The sequence below is a fragment of the Sphaeramia orbicularis genome, chromosome 10 (genome assembly GCF_902148855.1).
Source record: "Sphaeramia orbicularis chromosome 10, fSphaOr1.1, whole genome shotgun sequence".
Classification (NCBI taxonomy): domain Eukaryota; kingdom Metazoa; phylum Chordata; class Actinopteri; order Kurtiformes; family Apogonidae; genus Sphaeramia; species Sphaeramia orbicularis.
Genome location: NC_043966.1, coordinates 47,754,289 through 47,775,157, shown reverse-complemented (window position 1 = coordinate 47,775,157; position 20,869 = coordinate 47,754,289). Strand labels below are relative to the sequence as shown.

The window sequence follows — 20,869 nt, the reverse complement described above, 5'->3', positions numbered from 1 at the left end:
AAAAAAGAAAAACAAAAACACATAATTCGCTGCATTTGACAAGTAACAAATAATGCCTCTGTGAGAGATGAGCTCTCGTCAAATCCCTCCTCTTCCTGTCCTGCTGTCCAAAATGTTTCTTTTACTCATCCTTCCAGAGAAGAATGGGAGATAATCAGTCCAGAAACAGACCAGCCCAGCAGACACCAGAGCAGCTTTGATGTACGACTTCGCCGCAGTAAACTCTTCCATGTGTTTGCATGTGTTTGACAAAAGGAGAAAGAAAAAGCAAGAAACTGAGACTATAATGAAGCATGACCAGTTGCCTGTGGATGTGTGTTTCATGTGTGTTTATGGCAGTGTGAGAGGGTCCTCCAGGAGCGGATCTACGAGGACTCCGTTCCACCAGCGGAGGAGCGTCCTGTTTGTCCTTCTTCATCCCTCTTTCTCTGATGGGTCGGTGGTGATGGCGGAGGACCCTCACCACCAGTGACTCCGCCCTGGGATGAGGAAGGTCCTCCTCCTCCTCCTCTGGCTGCAGAGGAGGTGCTGCACGCTACGCTCATTGTTCCCATCTACACGGATCTGAAGGAAAGAGAAAACACGTTCAAGTTGAAGAGAGTAACTCGAACGAATTAATGAACCATAAAATTCCTAGCATGAAACCACAGACATGTAATGAGAGGAGTCTGCAGTACAACCAGAAATCATCTTTCACTGTCAGTGTTCATGTAACAGTGTCAGTAGAGACAACACCACATTTCAACTCCATATCCTGATCCCACATTATGAGCTTTTCAGAAAGTCACCAATCATCAGTGGTCGTTTCAGTGAAAAAAACTGCAGGTATCCTAATGAAACAGAAATGTGAAGGATTCAGAGCAGAAAGTCATGTTTTACACCAGTTGTCAACTGAGGTTGCAGGAACACCTTAGGGTCTCATACCCACATCCAGGGAGTCTGTAAAATAATTTGCGATCCATTTTAAAATTGTGCTGTATCTTTAAAAGGTAAAATATATATATATATCTTTATTTGGTTATTATTTTGTCAAACTTCTGCTCTACACTCAATGAATGATGGAGAGTGTGGTACTTGTGCTAGCCGTGGGTGACAAAAGGTGTTATTTTCTCTTTTAGTCCCACAGTTTATATTGGGTTTCATTTTACAATGTTATCATGCACTGTTTCATATAATGCAGGCAAGAATAAAAGTTTATTTCTGACTGTTTCTCAATCGTTCTGTTCTATAATAAGCTTGCCCTTTCTACAAGCCAATGTTCTAAATAAAATAGGACCCAATGGCCTGTAGCTTACCGGACAAATTAAAAGCTTTGGGAAATGTATCCAGATGCCATTTATTATCACCCAGTTATGTGTATTTATTATATCAGAGAAATAGCCCATGTTTTGGTCATATTCCAATTACATCTGTAAAAAATTCAAATTCCAACTTGATATGATTGATACTTACTGATTTATTGTATCAATCCACTTCCTATCTGTTACAATGGGAAAATTTGTCAAAGTCGCACCAAATCCAGAATCAGATTCCAGATCAAAATAATTTCAATACCTTGTGTTGACATCATCATAAGAAGCTGTATACCAAGTTTGAAGTCAATCGGAATTATCGTTTCGGAGAAGAAGACGATTGAAATTTATTCCCCATAAGAGCCCATGTAAAATTTTCCCTAAGCTCCTGGATCCAGAAGAAGATCCTAATCAGCATGTGGACATTATGTTTTGGTCATCTCCCCATCAGGGCTGGACTGTGGAAATTTTAACTTGATATCATTTATATTTACTGAGTTATTGCATTGATCCACTTCCTATCTGTTATAATAGGGAAATTTTTCAAAGTCGCACCAAATCCAGAATCAGATCTGGATCCAAATAATTTCACTAACTTTTGTTGACATGACCATAAAGAAGCTGTACACCAAGTTTGAAGTCAATCGGAATTGTCGTTTCGGAGAAGAAGACGATTGAAATTTTTGTAACGGACAACAGATCGACGACAGATGCTGCCGGACGCCGCATGATGACAATAGCTTACAGCCTGTCGGCCGGTAAGCTAAAAAAAGCTAAAGCACATACTCTCTAGTGTCTATGTAGCTTTGTGTCATTTTACTACAGCAGTTGTATCTGCCTATGAGGAAACAAATAGGAATTGAGTACACCTACTTGTGCAGAGACGAGAGTCACACAAGCACCTATGTTTTTAACCGATTCCCATTCACACACACACACACACACACACACAACACTATTATTGGTTGGAGGTTGTCTCATATTCAGACCCATCTACGAGGGCTGTTCAATAAGTTCATGGCCTCACCCAGAAATACTGGTTGTTATAATACAGGATGTTACATTCTTTCGTGATGGGATAGTGATGCTTGAACATCGACTGACCAAGTGCATTGCTGTAAATGGAGATTATGTTGAAAAATAAAATATAAATTATCAGTCTGTGTTGATCTGTTCTGGGTGAGGCCATGAACTTATTGAACGGCCCTCGTACACATTGTTAGTGCTATACCAGCATTGGCTCAATGATGATGTCCCATTCTGGACTGGGGGAAAAAACTCTGATATTTCTTTACATGAACCACACTCACTCAGCACCAAGCACAGGTTACAGCAACAATGTCTTTGCAAAACTGTGCTGGGGGAGAACATGTGGCTTGTGGCAATGTCAACTGTTTGGATCTTCACAATGTCATCAATCATTGAGGTTACCTTGGCATCGGACAGGGAACTGAAGCCGTTACATCTCTCTTTTCAAAGTCAATAAGACTCGCACCTAGTCATTTTACTATGCAAAACATAGGATCTAGTCTACCCTAAGTCTGTGAGTTTGTTAGTTTGCAACTCAACTAAGACATTAGAGCTACGTCTAACTTTCCTCACCAATTTTTCTTCAAATCTGTAAAACCCGAGTCATAGCCTAAGTATCACGAATCTGTAAGTCCTTTCCGTGATGTGGCACCTGAAACTCTTCCCTCACAGTGAACAATTTCAAAGTGGACTCCACCATAAACACTCCATTTGTTTACAGAGTCGGTAGGTCCCTCGGGCATTTTGGAAATTTGTTGCAATGTGCATTGTGGGAAGCAGAGCTCCACGCAGCCACATTATGGCTGCTGCAAACATGGGAAACGGCTTCATTGCCTCTTGCTCCTGCAGCTGTGTGGAGCTCCACTTCCCACAAAGCATATCGCGACAAATTTCCGAAAATGCCCGAGTGACCTACTGGCTCTGTTTGTATACACATGGAGTGTTATGGTGGAGTGCATTTCGAAACTGTTTGCTGTGAGGAAAGAGATTCAGGTGCGTAATCACAGAAAGACTTACAGATTTGTGATACTTAAGCTATGACTTGGGTTTTACAGATTTGATGAGAAATTGGTCACAAAAGTAATACTCAGCTTTGAAGTACAAAAGTCACAAAATAACACAAAGTAGCCAACTGAGGCAGTGGTAGAACAGCAATTCCTGTATTCTAAGAGTAAAATGTACTGTTTGCAATGTGATTTGGAAAAGCTCTTCTACACTTCACAGTGCCATGGGAAAGGGTAGTCTCACAGCATTGTAATTATAATCTATTTATAGCATAGAATGGATAATTGTTTTTAACTAGTTAAAATACATTTTGCTGTTGCCCCAGATCAAAACAGCTCTCAACTCCTGTCTCTAATAAATCTTCCAACAGTTTATATTAAAAAGGCTGCCTCATGTATCTGTGGATTGTTTACTGGATGTTAAGAGGATTAAAACACAACAGACCAGACCTTATAGGGGTTAGTAGGTGTGTTACCTGTAGGGTGTCTTCTGGTGCTCTGGACTTAGGGTCTCTGATATGACGAGGTCTCGGTTCTCCCCACTGCATGTCATCACCTAAAAGGGACACGGTGTGAGCTATCATTTACTGCTTACTACTCTATTCCCAGAATCCCAAAACCTGGATGTTATATGACAAAACACTGGCTCCAAGATCAAAATACTGTGAAACATATATGTATCACTATTAGTTTTGTCCGAAACACTTCTATTTCAGTCTACATCTCTCCTTGAAAGTAAACACTCCTAATTAGAATCTGTTAGAAGGAGGAGACTGCTGAGATCTCATTTGATCCATTTACTTTCTTGAGGCTTCAACATGAGGAAATGCATCAAAAACTGTTATACTGATTCAACCATTGTTTGTCTCTTTCTTTTTTTGTCCTTTATTGTCAACCATAAACACAGATAATGTACAACATTAAGTTTCAAATTAACCCAGTCAATCATTGAATAAAAATAGTGTAATAATTGAGAAAAAAACAAAAATAGGACAAATGGCCCTGTAGCTTACTAGCCACATTAAAGCTTTGGGAAATGTATCCAGATGCCATTTTATGATTACCCAGTTCTGTGTATTTATTTTATTACAGAAATAGCCCATGTTTTGGTCATATTCCAATTAGATCTGTAAAAAATTCAAATTCCAACTCCAATTTGATATCATTGATACTTACTGATTTATTGTATCAATCCACTTCCTATCTGTTATAATGGGAAAATTTTTCAAAGTGGCACCAAATCCAGAATCAGATCTGGATTGAAATAATTTCAATACCTTGTGCTGACATCATCATAAAGAAGCTATATACCAAGTTTGAAGTCAATCAGAACTGTAGTTTCGGAGAAAAGACGACTGAAATTTTTTCCCCATAAGAGCCCATGTTAAATTTTCCGTAAGTTCCCGGATCTAGAAGAAGATCCTGATCAGCGTGTTGACATTATGTCTTGGTCATCTCCCCTTCAGGGCTGGACAGTAGAAATTTACACTGGATATCATTTATATTTACTGAGTTATTGCATTGATCCACCTCCTCTGTCTTATAATGGGGAAATTTTTCAAAGTCGCACCCAAATCCAGAATCAGATCCAGATCCAAATAATTCACTAACTTTGTTGACATCATCATAAAGAAGCTGTATACCAAGTTTGAAGTCAATTGGAATTGTAGTTTTGGAGAACAAGACGATTGAAATTTTTGTAACGGACACAGCGCTGACGACGCTGAATGATGACAATAGCTTACGGCCTGTCGGCCGGTAAACTAAAAACACGTATTATGACAGAAAACCACCCATGCTCCAAAGGCTTCAGTCGCGTAACAAGACATCTATCCAAAGGAGCAATGACAGCCTTTGATAATTACTCCCCACCTTTATATCCTCCTCTTCCTCTTCCCCCTCGTCCTCGCGGTCCCCGCCTCCTGCTCTCTTCCTCCCATCTGTCCGTCTGGGCAGGGTCCCTCTCCTGTCATTAGGTCCTCTGTGGGGGCCAGTGACCAATCGCTGAGCTCGTCTCTGTGGTCTGATTCAGTTTCAGAAGCGTTGGATGCCTCAGAGTTGGTGCCTGAAGGATGAAGTGCACAAGCCAACAGCAATTAATCAACTGAGTGGATGATGTAGCATTAACCTTCAATCATCCATTTCATTTATACCAACTCATCTATTGGAGCGGTATTTCTCTGTGTTTGCAAAGTGCTTTATGTAAATGTACTGTTACGACACAGCACTGGGTTTCATCTGTTTAAATATGTATTTGATTCTGAATGGGCTCACTGCGCACGAGAGATTCAATTCTTTTGCTTAGTCACTGTATTTTAGAGCTGCAAAGAGTACTTGAGTGTTTCAAGTACAAAAAAATCCTCGAATCACTTTTGGCCTCGAGTATTCATTTAATTATTAATTTTGTTAAGCAGCTCTGGCTTGGACCGCTGTTCACCACTGGGTCCTGATGCTTGGTACCTGGGATGGACACATTCCTTCCCCGCTGCGGTACACACCGAAGTGGCACACTCGGACACACACCCTCCTTTGGGTGAATCTGAGGAATGAGCAGCGGCCCCGGTGAGGAATTGGCTGTTCACCCACGCAGGTGTCATCACTGAGGTTGAATATTATGGGGAGTCACCATGTCCACATCTGTCTGAAGTCTGCCGGCTTGTCGGGTTAGAATCGCCTTAGGGGCATGGTGGAGCGAAACACAGACCGGCCTGTCTGTTTGTCCCATATGCCTCATTGTGGGAGCAGTACACCCCCACTGGGAGGAGGAGGCCCAAATACGTGCATATATGCAGGGTTGGTAACGGTCCGGCCCGGAGCATTTTCCCTGGAGGTTGGTATAGTCCACGGTCATCTGGCCTATCTGGTCAGTGAAACAGAAGTTGAAAACATCCTCCAGGTTCCTGATCTGGGGCACAGTATATAAGGTGGGTCCCACAGTCACCTCAGTGGCCACGGGACAATAGTGGATGGGGCACAGTGCATCTCCCTGCTCCTGGAGATCCATCCCCCACGTGAACCTCCTCCATGCTGAAATCTCACTCCATCATGTCAGGTAGTGATGCAAAGTCAGAAATGCCCATTACTTATAAACTGGCCCTCTTCAAACCCGCCTGCAGCCACAGTGGGTTTGAAGAGGTTTTGCTTACAATATGTTCATGTGTCTTTGAAGTGCTGGTAAATGACCCCCGTTCTTGTACCTCAGCGCTGTGTAAAACTTGTGTGTATGGGGCTCTCTGCAGGTTTGTGCAATGTGTGTTTTACAACAATAAAAAAGCAGAGGGATTTTGATCTTTTGTTTAAAAAATAAATAAATAAATAAAAAATCTACATACGAAATGGAGTGACTGAACAGCAGAGCACTTTGAAGGCTTCATGCGCTTTTTATGCATAAGGGCACAAAATCATATAATATACGTACCACGCACATGCGTGCATGCAATAGTACTGTTTTTTACAAATGCAAAATAAATAAATAAATAAAATCTGATAACTCGATTAATCACTGAAATACTCTGAAATACAAGCCAGCCCAAGAGATGAGTAATTTATAGTATAAAACTGGAGGTCATGTTATTTACTACATCGAAGAAGTGGGCTGTTGTTGTAGACTGTTGTTGGACTCTTAGGGCTTTGGAAGCAGAAAAGACCGTATTTGGACAGGTGTATCTGGGGGAAAGCAACTGATGAAAGGCACTACGTTAATGCTAAGGCTAACTTAACAAAAACATTGAACAACCGCACTGCTAACAAACACCAGTTGTACTTCCATAAATTTTGCATGCATGTTCTGAAATACTGCTTTAGAAAATTATTTGTTTACAGACAATGGAATGGTCTACTATTAGTCTACTATTACAATCACTCCAAAACTGTGTGTGGAAACAAACAAAGCACTCATTTTTGTGTCACTTAAAAAAAAATTTGGCTGAAATTCATTTAAAACTTTACCAAAAAACAATCATCTGCAATATCATTTACATGACAAAAGTTACAGCGTACAGTTATACTTTATAACTACTTTTTGTACCTGTCTGTAAAGATGATTTATTCATGCTTTAAAGTTGGCATTTTAACATAGGAGTCTAGGGGGACTGACACTAGGCAGGGACCGCAGCCTAAAAGTGAAGGCAATGTGGATGCATCTTAAAGTGCAATACCAATAATGGCCACTAGATGCTGCCTTCAAAAGCCTGGCTCCCATAGACCTGCACTGAACTTATCCTGAGAGTCATTCTGGTCCATTTTGTTTTATTTGGTCCTTCCATTAAGAGTTCTGTTGATAAATCTTTAAACTACTGCTCCATTAATATGAATTTAGGGCAAATAGAAGGTTTTGATGTATGCTATGTCACTATGATTAGAGCTCATTAACCTTCTGAGATGAACTTTGGGAGAGTCTATTAAATAATAAAATATATTTTTATACCGACAGCTTTCCTGTTTTTAGTAAGTTAGACTAACAAGGCTATCAAATGATTCTGATGTTTGAATGACTGGTTTGCATGTCAAAACTGCAGGTTTTCATCATTGCAGTCATTTTTCAGCCTTGGGCACTCTTGCTTGGGTATGACTACAGGTTTAAGAAAACTACTTCATGATAAAAGTTCAGTGTAGAGTATTTAATGACAACTAATGTTGAAGTTGCTAGACACAGTGTTTGATTTGTCCATTCTGGGCTGCTGATCTGCTGGTTCACTCAAACACAGCAGGTGACAGTACTGTATACTGGACAGCAACAACTACAAAATGAACAAAAGGATAATAATAATAATAATAATAATAATGTTAGTTCTGAGCTACTGTAGAAACATGGCAGTGCAACATGGTGGACTTTATGGAGGTTATTGACTCCCACTGTGAAAGGTAATGAAACATCAATTCATTTCTGAGACTAGATCTCTCTAAATGTTGGCATCTTCGTCACACTTGTTGATTACTATGTTGTACCTGAGGCAAAGGCAGCACCTCCTCCTCTTCGCCCTCTGCCACCTCTTCCACCTCCTACATAGGGCTTCCCTCCTCCGCCTCCTCCTGCTCCTCTGCCCATCCCAAGCCCCATGCCGTTATCAAACACATAGGTCTTGTCTTTGGGATTTCGCGGTCCCGTTCCTCCTCCAACACCTCCCCCTCCTATTTGTCTCAGCTGCTCATCAATCTGAAGACGCTCCAGACGAAGCTGATCCACCTCCTGAATGGCATAGACAATTAAAAAAGTATTGATTTAGGGTAAACTTTTTAGTGGAAGTTGGTTTAAAATTGAAAACATTTGATACAGGGTGTAGCTTTGCAAACCTTAAGGTAGTTGAGGTGATAGTCCAGCAGAACTGTAGCGTTGGAGATGCTTTCCTTTGTACCCACAAATACAAATGGCACCATGCCCTGGGGGTCAAAAGGCAAGAGAAACACTGAATCACCTGGGGCCTCATGTATAAAGCGTGTGTACGCACAAAAACCTGGCGTACACCCCTTTTCCACGCTCACGTTCAGATGTATAAAGAGTGAAGTGACCGTGGAAATGTGCGGTCCTTCACGCCAAGTCCATAGCTGGCGTACGCACGTTCCTAGTGCTTTGGAACCATTGGCGACACTTAGAGGTGACACTGGGAAACTGTTAGTAATGCGAAAAAGGTCATTCCTCCGATTGATGTGCACATCGGAGATACACAGAAGAACAATGAACACACCAGCATGAGATCCTACTGTCAGAGCAGCACATCAACCAACAGAACCAGAACCAATTAGACCCTGTATCCATCAATGCCAATCCTGCCCGGATGGACATTCAGCAACAGCAAAGAGACAAGGACATAAAATTCATAGGTTGATAAATATAGTGTTCATGTCTGTGAGAACATTTATTAGTCGGTCCAGTCGCTCATTGACTCCGCCGATTGTCCTCACGATGTCCTAATGTGACTCGGGTCAGTACAGACCCATGCCGGTCGGACAGGCATCAGCAGTGGGCTGTGGCGGACCGGAGGACCGGCTAACGCTGGGGAGTCAACAGAAGCCTCCGTGACAGGAGGATGACACTGGGTCTGACTGTCTTCTGTCTCATTGTTGGAAAATAATAAATTGAGTGATTAAACATGAGTCAAAGTCATTGATTTCCTCTTTGATATCCTGACATGATCACATATGAACCTTTATCTAGTTTGGCTGTGATCAGACTGTTGTATGACCCGTAGAATGAACTAATGTGTGACTTACACAAATACTAAATCTATATTTATCTTGGGGGTGATCCGCATCAGCCCTGTGAGAAAAGTGTCACAATATCGGCGACTCTTTCCTCAAACAGTCTCAGTTCATCTCTTTTCTTCTTCCGCCTGTTTTGGCCTCCGCTTCGCGTCCACCTTGACGTCATTGTCTGATCCTGCAGACAGGGGAATCCCAGAGGGAATCCCACCTGCAGACCCCTTATACTGATTTGCATATTTAAATGTGGGCGTGGAGAGGGAGGAGTCAGGCACTCCAACATATGCGCTCAATTCCACGCTGATTGAGATGTATAAAGGAAATGTACTTGGATTCGGGCGTACGCACAGTTTTATACATCTGGATTTTTTTGTGTGTTCGGACTTTTCTGGATTTGGGCGTACGCCAGGTTTCAGTATGAAATCCACGCAAGTCTTTGTACATGAGGCCCCAGGTCTCTGTAATGTCCATACAAGCAATACTGAGAAATCTCCTGCTACATTTATGAAGGCTCAAGTAGACAGTTCTTCAAATTGTCAAATAACCTGTTTGTGTTCCTCACTGACCTCATCTGCCGCTGCTGCTGCTGCTGCAGAGGGCTTTTTGTCATTCTCTGGCTCAATGCGAACCCGCACCACACCAGACTTATCAACCACTTCCTGGATCAGTTTCCCGTTCTTGCCGATCACCTTCCCTATAAGGAAAGAACCCACCATCAATCATAGTGTGTAGGGACTGTGAAGCTCAGTAATCTATCTGTGTAAATGGATCCTGAAATACCACATGAATAGTCAGATTGTCTTACCTACTAAGTTTCGAGGAACTTTGATGACATCTTCAGAAAACTCCAGGAAACTCCTGGCTAAACGAACGGCATCCTGGTCCTGAGACAAACAACCAGTATGAAAAGAGTAACTTATGATTCAATTCAAATATGAACATATTTAGAGGATGTTTACAAGGAATCTTTAAGACTTTTCAAAAGAAACCCCCAGAAACATGTTAAGGGATAAACCCCAGAAACCCCTTATTTCTCTTTCCTTACTAAAGTTGAGCTGTCCTACCTCTCCATATATGTGGAAGGTGCATGTCTCTTCGTCCAGGTCTATGTTAGTGACTCCAGGGACTTTACGAGCTTGCTGAATATTGGCCCCGTGCGTTCCAATAGCCAGACCCATTAAATCATCCCGAACAGCAAATTGCTCGTGGAAGCGAGATGCAAGCTGTCTGGAACTCTGTAGAAACATAATGAGAATCCACATAAAGTAACAAAAAACATTAGTCATGGGATATAAGACCTGGCAGTTTCAGAAAAGGGATAAGTAGAGCTATATTTTACGTGGGTGCAGACGTGTACCTCCAGTTGTCTGCTGGCCTCTTCGTTCCTCAGCATAAGAGACAGTTTGGTGCGCAGGCTCCTGAAGTGCATGTCGCTCATCATGTTGGCCCTCTTTGTTGTGACCTCATTCACTGACTGTTGGCACAATCACAGCGCATTTCAATCAAATAATCAGCCGTTATCATGTAGATGATGATGAACAGAGTGATGTTGTGATGAAGTGACAGTTCAGAAGGCTCTACTCAGGCTGTGACAAAGTACTGCTGCCTCCAGTTAGGAAGCATGAGGAATTGAATAATGGGTCATTCACAGCATCTCAACTACATTTCAACACTCTGCTGCTACATGACTACAACTTCATGAGAAAACTTCTTTTATGTTCATGGGACTTAAAGCTCTACTCCGAATACATTTTGAGTTCTGAATTCCTTAAAGTTTGGCTCTAGGGGGTAAATATCATTGTTAGTGTTGTGTGTTTGTGAATTATAAGCCTTAGCCAGTGCTTAGTTTTCACTGGACTGGGTTTAAATTTCTACTGTACACCCAATAAAACTTGTATGATGGCTTTCCTTTTCAAACTGTATGTTTCCACTAGTTTTCACTGTCTTGCAAACAAACTTCTTTTTTTTTTTTTTTAATAATTCTCTGTAATGTTAACACAGTTTCAGCATTTTTAGAACTTATTTGGCCCTGCTCATAAATCTGGCAGCGGAGGTCAGTGTAGTTTCAGAGCTGGGAAAAAAAAAGGGCATATTTTCTTAAGACGGATTATTTACATTTCATTTTAGCTTTCATATTTACTGGAGAAATATATACATTTTTTTAAAAAGACGTGATTTTACTATTCATTTGATTATTTGTTTGGTAAGAGGTAGCTTTTCTCTGGCTGTAATATAAAATTCAGTGGTTCTACATTTGCTCAATCTCAGCATCAATGTCTGTGTGATACCTGTGAAATCTATTCTATCAAGTCATAACTTGGACATCACCGACTTATGACTGGTTACAGCCTAGTTTGTTACATAATAAATAGAGTAATTTATCCTGTGTGACAGGATAAAATAGAATTCATTAGTTCAATATACATTATTTTGTAAACTTCGCTAAATTTTGTTTAGATCAGAAAATACTTGTGTAAATATTTTACTTTTATATGTACATGCAGATGTGTTTCTTAGCTTAGATAAAAGGAATCTCTGGCTTGAATCTCTGGCTTTGTCCAGTGTTGCAAGTGTAAGAGACGCTAATTTAAACCTTTGTCTTTCAACATCTGTTTCAGTCAATATTACTCTTGATGATGTTGACTGCTGGTGATAGATAAGATAGAAAGATTGAATTTGTGTTTATTCATAGACAATGTGATGATGGCCTGATCAAATTTTAAACAGTGCATTTATTTATCTACGGTGAAGATTTCCTGCAAAAAATTGGGAATAAATAAGCACAATAAAAAATAAACTAATAAAAAATAAATATAAATAAATGAAATAAACAGAACATTGGCCAAAGATTGTCCACACTGATGTAAACATCAGTAACTGGTCCATAATTTTAGAATCAGAGCATTACTAAAACCTATGGAAGTGATGAATATTAACACTACCTAATGATCTGGTGTGGAATGACCATTATACGTTTTACAGTTCGTATAATACAATCTTAAGCAAAATAGTGCGACCTACCAAGATGACCAGCTGTTTCTTCTCTGAGTCGTAGGTGACACTGAATGCTCCCACTGCCTTTTTAAAGTCTTTGTGCGCTGACTCCTTGGAGCACCTGTTAACACAGTCACACGTGATTTCACTGTCACATTTCCTGTGTCACTGTGTGGATGAGTGTGTTTTCAACATACATCTGCCGTAAATCCTCCGGTACATCCAGCCTGATTTTGATGAAGGTGTTTTTAGTGGCTGCTTTATTTGGGTTGACTGGCCTTAACCGCTCCAGGGTCACTATCTCATTTAACGTAGCATCGCATGCGGCGTACTCTATAACGTAAAACTGGAGACACACAAAGAAGCAGAATGAGTTATTTTCATTGGTGGTTATTTGCATGAAAGTACATAAAAAGAGAAAAAAAAAGGAGCGATAGACTGAGACCTAAAGGCAGAAGAGGACAGAATATATGATAAGCATAAAACGAAGCTGGAGAAAAAAATGGCAGAACAGCTCATTTCTGAGTGCTCAGTCTAAATTAAATGGTAACTCAGCCTCAGAGACATGATTATATGGTAGGGCTGCTTATCTACACTGACAACTGACTGTAGAGTGCTGCATGAAGCCATGAAAACAAACCCAGTGTTGAGGTTGATTTGATGCTACAGACTCTGGTCTGTATAATACCTGAGTAAAATATCCAGAAGTATCAATCTGCCCACTTTTAGAGTCAGTCTAAGGTTGATGCCATAATGGACAGATGGACACTCTAGTCCACAGTGATTTTTCCATGGCTGACATTGGTTGATCAAATGCAACTGCTTCAAAATATATGCTAATATGGCTAATGTTGTGCGCTAGTCATGGTTAGTGCACTACTAAGTTGATAAACAAGAGCACAAGAGAGTAAGTACACCTTTGATTATGAAGACACACCCAAGAGTCATTCAGTTTCTTCAAGATGAAATATGTTTGTTTTCAACTATAAAATTCTTTAATGGGAATGACTAAATCTCCCGCCAAGCTAAAACACACAGGTCAGTGTTAGACTTGGCTCTGCTTGGCTGCTGACATGTCTAAATAAATGTCATCAACCTCTTGGTCATTTCAACAACTCTAAGGGAAATACAAATGTATGTCTCTACTAGGGATCGACTGATATGGATTTTTTAGGGCCGATGCCAATTTTTTCCCCCCTCAGCCTTAGCCGATGACCGATAAGGGATGCCGATTTCTTGAGCCAATATTTGGAGCCAATACTGCTTTTGCTCCCTCAATTTACATCATAAAAATGACACAATGATAACAAATGTTAAGAGTCTCAGTTTTAAAAAAGGAAACATTTATTGAATTTAAAACAAAATTTAACAAAGAATGAAAAGATGTAGAAAGGTGAGGTAGAACAAGTAATGTTTTATATAGTAGCATTTAACTGCTTAATCTTTGTTAAACTTTATCAAATATACAAAACAAACAAGTTCAGTGCTCTTAATTCTTCAAGTAATTTCTTTGAAAATAAATATTTAAGCATAAATACAATAATTACAGTATTGCACACAGTTGCAACAAACAAGCAACATAATATAGTGCACACTGTACTATACTTAATTTTAAAGTAAACAACTATTTCCCACCTAGTCATTTAATGCTTAGACCTAAGTTTTAGTGCACTTAACTTACAAAATCTCTTGTAGTGCAAATGGCTTTCCTAAGATAAGCTAAGTGTAAACAGTAGTACAAAACAAAAAACAACTTAAAAAGAATTGTGCATAATATGCACATTGCCCCACTTCAAATACTCTTTACCCCAAACACCCCTCACTGACAGTTCTTAATACTCTCACTTTAGGAGCTGCAGGTTATAATGGATTTTACAAGCATTTTCCTCAAAAACTGACATTACTCAAATTAATTTCATCTATTTCCAATTAAATGATTACTTTATATACATGAATCTCTGTGCCGTCTCATATATTAATTGGTTTTCAACCGATAATAAAAATAAGTGAATTTCAATGTATACAAGATGAACAAATGTAAAAACACATGACATAATTGTACAGAACAGATTTACAGGAGAATGTGTTCAATCCATAGCTCATCTCTGGTTCATTTTCATTCTTCATCTCAGTAACTGAGATGAATAAAATAAGAAATGAATAAAATACGACCATACAAAGTGAAAGTGAAACTTGCGTATACTCATTGTGAGGTACGTACAGTATGGAACGCCCCCCACCCCCGTGCCAAGAAAAATATAGCAGCAAACACACCTGTGCATCGCATGATGCTGATACAAGTAAAAAATAAACAAAACACAAATATAGGCCCGATATATCGGCCTTCCAATGTATCAGTCGCTCATTAGACTCTACCACCAAAAATTGTCTGTAAAAAAATCAGAAAATAGTCTCAAAGCAACACCATGCTAATGCAGCTTTGTCCAGTCAACAGCCTAAACCTCCAAATTATCAAAATGAGTGAAAGTATAAGCACTGATTTCACCTATTTAAAAAGTCAGAACTCTGAAATTCATGTGTTTTAAATAAAAAAAGGCGAGCATCATCCATTCTCTTAACACTAAGGTGTCACATAGCCTCTTTTCATATCACCTTTACCCTCAACCAAGAGAGGATGCAACAGTAAAATAAAACAGATTTATCTACTCAAAGATTTTTTTTTTAGAATATCATCAAGTAATCTTACTTCTGTGACATGATGTCTTAATGAAGGACAGGGTTCAACTAGATCAAGAAAAATGAGGCCAAATCAGTCTGGAAGGAAACTAGTGACTTCAAAGGTTGTTAGAAATTTGTTTAGATGGTGCTTATTTTTATTATTCTACATTTAAACTAAAGAACGACGCTGAACAATAGTGGGTTTCTAGATTTAATCTTACATTACTTTCACACAATCATTTTATCTGGCCTTCATCGAGATAACCATGAGTCCACCGGAGCATACACTTGACCAACCATTCAAGTGATGGATATATTATTTAGATTTTGCGACTGGCAGCCTATATTCAGATTTTCTCTTCAGTTTCAGCTTTAGTAATTAAGTCATATTTTCCATCTGTGGGTTGTTAATATCTATAACCAAAGCAGATCCACATCATCATCACTAACCCTGGGTTCAGTGCAGTTGGATTCTCTACACTACAGTTGTCTGTTCCAAAGTATTCATGAATTAATTCTCCTTGACCTCAAAACATTTTCCATCTATGTCAAGGATACATGTTTAGGAATAAATGCACTGAAAGTAATTTCTGGACTACACAACTACAGTACGAGAAGTGACGTGGACTGACCCTACCTCTCCTTTGACCATGCGGACCTTGGCCAGCCACCAGCCACAAGGCTCCTTGTCATTAGCCCTGGAATATACCTGGAAATCACAAGGTGCATTTCATTTAGGACAAAAAAAATAAACATATCTTAGGCACTGATACGTTGACATGGGCTCATTTCTCCATGCTTTAAGTACAAAACAGCATAATCAGATGGGGGGTTTTTAAGCATCATTATCTTTTTTTTTTTGTTTTGTTTTGTTTTTTTTTTTTACTTTCTGGTAATGGAAACTTACCATATCAGGGTCACATTTATTACAAGCTAAAGTGAAAACTACAGAGTTAAAACATATTTTTAAAGCCGACTTGATCTATCTAATTGTTGGTTCAATTCACTTCAAGTTTTCTGAAAAACTGTTAAGCAACTATCTTCAAAAGACTGTAGTAATACATATTCAAAGTCATGCAAAAGGGAATTGTGTTCAGTAAAACAACAACAGAAATACCCAAAGCCTCCACAAAAATTTTCTGAATTTCTCCTCAGTATTCTTGCTTCATGAATTTCATTAAGGACAACATTTAGTGAGATGCAAACACACTATCAGCTTCAAAATGTGAATTTACAGTCAATGCTTACATCAGGGCAAAGAAAACACTTCATCCTCGGATTCATTGTTTGCATTGCTCCAAAACTTTGAAAACCATCTTGTACTTCCATGTTTTATTCTCTTTAATGACTAATATCTTTATATATTCTGTAGCCCAGGTTTTATATTGGCACTGATTTTGGCCCTCAGCCTTACTTTTATTTTATTTTATTTGGAAATTAATTGCAGTTCATCTTAATTCCAAATTTTAAGGCAAAGAGTTTGCATCCTTAAAAATTTAATTCACCTTTTAAAAACTTGAATAAACTCCCTGACTTTCTCAGGCGGGGAAAATGAGACCTAAAATCTCATGATTTTCATTGACAGTGGGAACCCTGATACTGTTATACAACTGTTTATACAATGTTGAACAAGGATAACTCCATCAGTCACATTTGAGACTGAATCTGAATGTACTACACACTTCTTTCTGTCAATTACAAAGGGCCTATAAAGTCTATAAGTCAATGTTTATGAAGAGTCTATCCCACCTCGACTTCATCGCTCTCATTTATCTCCTTGCAGAACCCTGTTGGAGGAGGAAAACGTACATCCTGGAATGGGATCTGACGTTCCGGCTGCCAGCTGGGACAGAGACACATGAACAGAAATGAGAATGAATGTTGAAATAGCGTAAAATGTACCATGTGTAACTAATTGGTATATGCAGCATATGCATGGTAAGTTACTCACTTATTTTCAAAAGCCACAGTAACGGATCCATCGTGAACATCCTTCACAAAGGCCTACAAAAGATATCACAATGAATGTTATATTTAACAGGATGTGAAACCCCCTTTGACATCAAATACATAAATAAGTGCCCTAGACCGAGCCCACAAGTGCTTGTTAAGAGGTCTGGTTCTCGCTCTTTAATCTATAAACATGGTCTGGGTCCATGTATGTCAACTGTTTCAAGTAGGACATGACTGCCCAGGAGGGAAAACCAGAAACAGAAGTCTAGACTGAGAACTACATTAGCTTTGCAAGCTTATGGTCAAAAGAAATGAAGTACACATCATGACCCTGGTTCTGGAGTGCTCCCTAGTGTTCTGTAAACCTGGACAGGTTTACTGAGAACTGAGGGGACAGGTTTTTAGCACCTATAGGGATGTCCGCATTTAAAGAAATTTAAAAAAAAAAAAAAAATAGGCCTACCTGACCTCATGAATAATTTACAAAATAAATCAAAGCAAACCCCCATTGTCAACCAGCAACTACCACCTCTAGACAATAACATAACAATTTGTCTACAAAAATCAAATCTAACCATGCTTAATGTCAGTACTTAATTCAAATAATATCTTACAGCCAGTAAGGGTTACAAAAGTCAGATAACCCTAAAAAAAAATACAAGTAGACATTTTTTGTTTGAACTAAGGATGTAAATAATTAATTGACTATCAACTAATTGTCGATAAGAATTTCCTCGCTTAATTACAATAATTGTCAGTTAATTGCCCTTTTGCACCGCAGTATTTGTGGTGTCGACAGTAGGGGGCACCACTGCCTAAACTAGGCTTCATTGCTGAGGTTGAATATTGGAGGAGTCACCCTGTCCACCTGTCCCACACCTGTCTGAAGGGTGCCGGCTTATATGTGCTGCAACACCATGGACGGGATAGCCGGTCATCGAACCGAAGCATGTTGTTGATGAGTTTAAATCGCTTTAGGGACGTGGTGGAGTGAAACACAGACCGGCCCATCTGAAAATCACCACTTATCAATTAATCGTTAATCAACTGACAAGGTCAAACAACTAATGATTAATGAATTAATCAATAACTTGCATCCCTAGTTTAAGCCAATACTGCAATGATTAACACATGAAACTTATGATACTCAGAGATTCGGAAGAAAATGTGTAGTGCTGCCACTAACGACTAATTTTCTAACAACCAATCTTTCGGCTAATTTTTTGATTAGTTGACTAATCTATACGACTAATTAAAAAAAACAAAAACAATCAAGTGTTTGTTATTTTGTTGTATCCATTTTATTTTGAATCGGGGGGGAGGGGGGTTGTTCTGTGACAGGACACAGACATGGATTGCCCAGGTACTGCAGCATACCCATGGCATATCAGATACTGATAGTGTAAATAAGAAAAATAAGCACTTTTAGACCATGGCAAACGGATACCGGTGAAACCCCACTACTGCTACTACATCTTCTGCATAATTGCTTTATGTGCTGCAAAAATCTCTGACCGCGGCCACACCCATCTAAACCACCTGAGAGACAAAAAGTGCACTGCCACCTTAAAATGTTTCCTTTAACTCACGCTTATTTTGAGATGATTGTATTCTAGTGATTTTCATATCAGGGCCAGTTGTAAGATGAGTATTTATCAGAATCTAGCAGACATATCATCTGGTATTTGCAACATAAGGAGCCTAAACTGAAGGTATCAACACATTTTTCATTCAGAGAAGTCAAAACTCTTTGAAAATGCAGTCAAACAAGCAAACAATCTCAGTTAGCAGCAGCCTAGGCAATAGAACAGGTGTTTTGTGGTGTATGTCATGTGGTTTTCTCCATACAACAAATCCAAACCTGCCATGACACAGAACATTATGAACTATAGATGTAACTGTAGATATAGATTTCAGTGGTTGACATTTATGATCCTAAACAAACCAACAATTAAACAACGGGTACTTGCTGTCAACTGTCATAACAAAGCGTCTGAATAAGTTGCATAGCTATATGGTCTACCCTATCTAATGGAGTATTTTTGCTAATATTTTTGTTAATTTATAGTAATTCTGAGGTTACTTAAATGAAGAAATAACACAAGGAAAGAGTTGTTCCATTCAATGAATACAGGTCAGGTGATCATTACCTGTGTGATCATATCAATGTCTCAAACAGGGTCGGGAGCCCTGTCAGGGCCATCCAAGTAGATGACCCTGTCTCCATTCTAAATTGTTACAAATGACCACATGAATGAAAAAAACAAAAAAAAAAACCAAACTCCATCGTACTCGACGACTTTCACTTCATTAACCGCAAACAGCTCAGCAGCTTTTAAACATACATCTCCAGACCCACTATGTGGACATTCAGGCCATGCATGAGCCAAAACTGTTCTGTATACGTTTAATAACACTAAAGTGTTCTTCTGTCAATTGACCAGTCCATCACTTACACAATTACACATCACAATAACGATTTATACCAATTTTTGTAGCACTACACTCAATAACGTATTAGCTCGCAGATCTGCATTAATTACAATAGTTTACAAACCGCGTTACCACCAATAACCTTGATATACAAACCACAGTGCTGATCTTTGAGCAGAAGCCTGTCGCTATCTTTGTTTACAGATTTTGTGCCTGCACGTCCCGGTGGAGGATGGACATGAGCACCGAGGCCCTCACACACTGACAGGTATCTATTAGCTACCGTTTGTACGGCAGCTACTTTCATGTTATTAAACTAGCGTCAGTACTCGGTGTCGCACCTCGAGTAGTAAAGCGGACCAAAAGTCACAGACTTACCTTATAAAAGGCCCCACTTGTTCCTCTCACTTCCACGACTAGTTCATCCATGACGCAAGTTACTATAGCTCGCTAGCTAGCTAACTACTGTTAGCGATGTGAGTAGCTAGCTAGCTAGCTGGCTAGCTTTTCGCTAGCCAAGGCAGAGTTTGCTATCGCTGGCTTTGCTAGCTAGCCAAAATAGCCTGCCAGCTGGATGCAAGAAGAGGCCACGGTAGCAGTTTATGGCAGTAATTTTAGTAGCCGCTTTTCACTGTCTATAAACCTGACGTCTGTTTCTTGCAGATTGACAGATCCGGATGTACAATCAAAGGCGAACCATGTAGCAGGCTAGGTTAGCTTGTAGTAGCTAGTTGTTTTAATGTGTGATTAGTGGTGAAGCAGCTACTGCTGGTTGTATCTCAGTGTGACGTCTGAGCTTCTTCCTCTGTTGAAGTGAGAGGCTGCTTCCACTCACGACAATTGCTGCTCTCCACAGGTACTTAACAGGAACGTCACCCCATATACCGATGCAAATAAGAAAGTTAGGATTATCATAACTTTATCCACAATACACATCGGACGGGGTCAATGCTATGTCCCTTATTCAGTTGACACTATTTACAGTACTGACAGAGAGCTATCCGTTTTTGTTTTTCTGTTGTTTTTTTTGTTGTTGTTGCTTTGTTTGTTTGTTTTGTTTGTTTGTTTCTTGTTGTTGTTGTTGTTGTTGTTTTTTTGGGGGGGTACCTCTTTAATAAACCAAAGGATAACGTCTAAGAAAATAAATAAATAAATAAACCAAGGATAACGCCTATTTTTCTGGTGATCAATAATATTCAGTGGACTGACCTTACTACAGTTTGGGTTATTTTACCTCTGTATTTTTGGATTTTCCACTTGTTTTCTTTTTCCCATTTTACACCCCTC

The 20,869-nt window shown here is 39.4% G+C and overlaps 1 protein-coding gene across 1 annotated transcript; it reads right to left on the bottom strand.

Moving 5' to 3' along the window:
- Window positions 1-239: 239 nt before the first annotated feature.
- Window positions 240-20,402, bottom strand: fmr1 (fragile X messenger ribonucleoprotein 1). Its single transcript, XM_030146224.1, is given in 18 exon segments — window positions 240-527; window positions 529-564; window positions 3,802-3,881; window positions 5,198-5,243; window positions 5,246-5,296; window positions 5,299-5,390; window positions 8,273-8,513; window positions 8,618-8,704; window positions 10,090-10,217; window positions 10,329-10,407; window positions 10,588-10,758; window positions 10,881-10,997; window positions 12,545-12,638; window positions 12,715-12,863; window positions 15,834-15,905; window positions 16,946-17,039; window positions 17,148-17,200; window positions 19,961-20,402. Coding segments are annotated over 18 exon segments (1,803 nt in total). The 5' UTR covers window positions 20,012-20,402; the 3' UTR covers window positions 240-365.
- Between the last annotated feature and the right edge of the window lie 467 nt (window positions 20,403-20,869).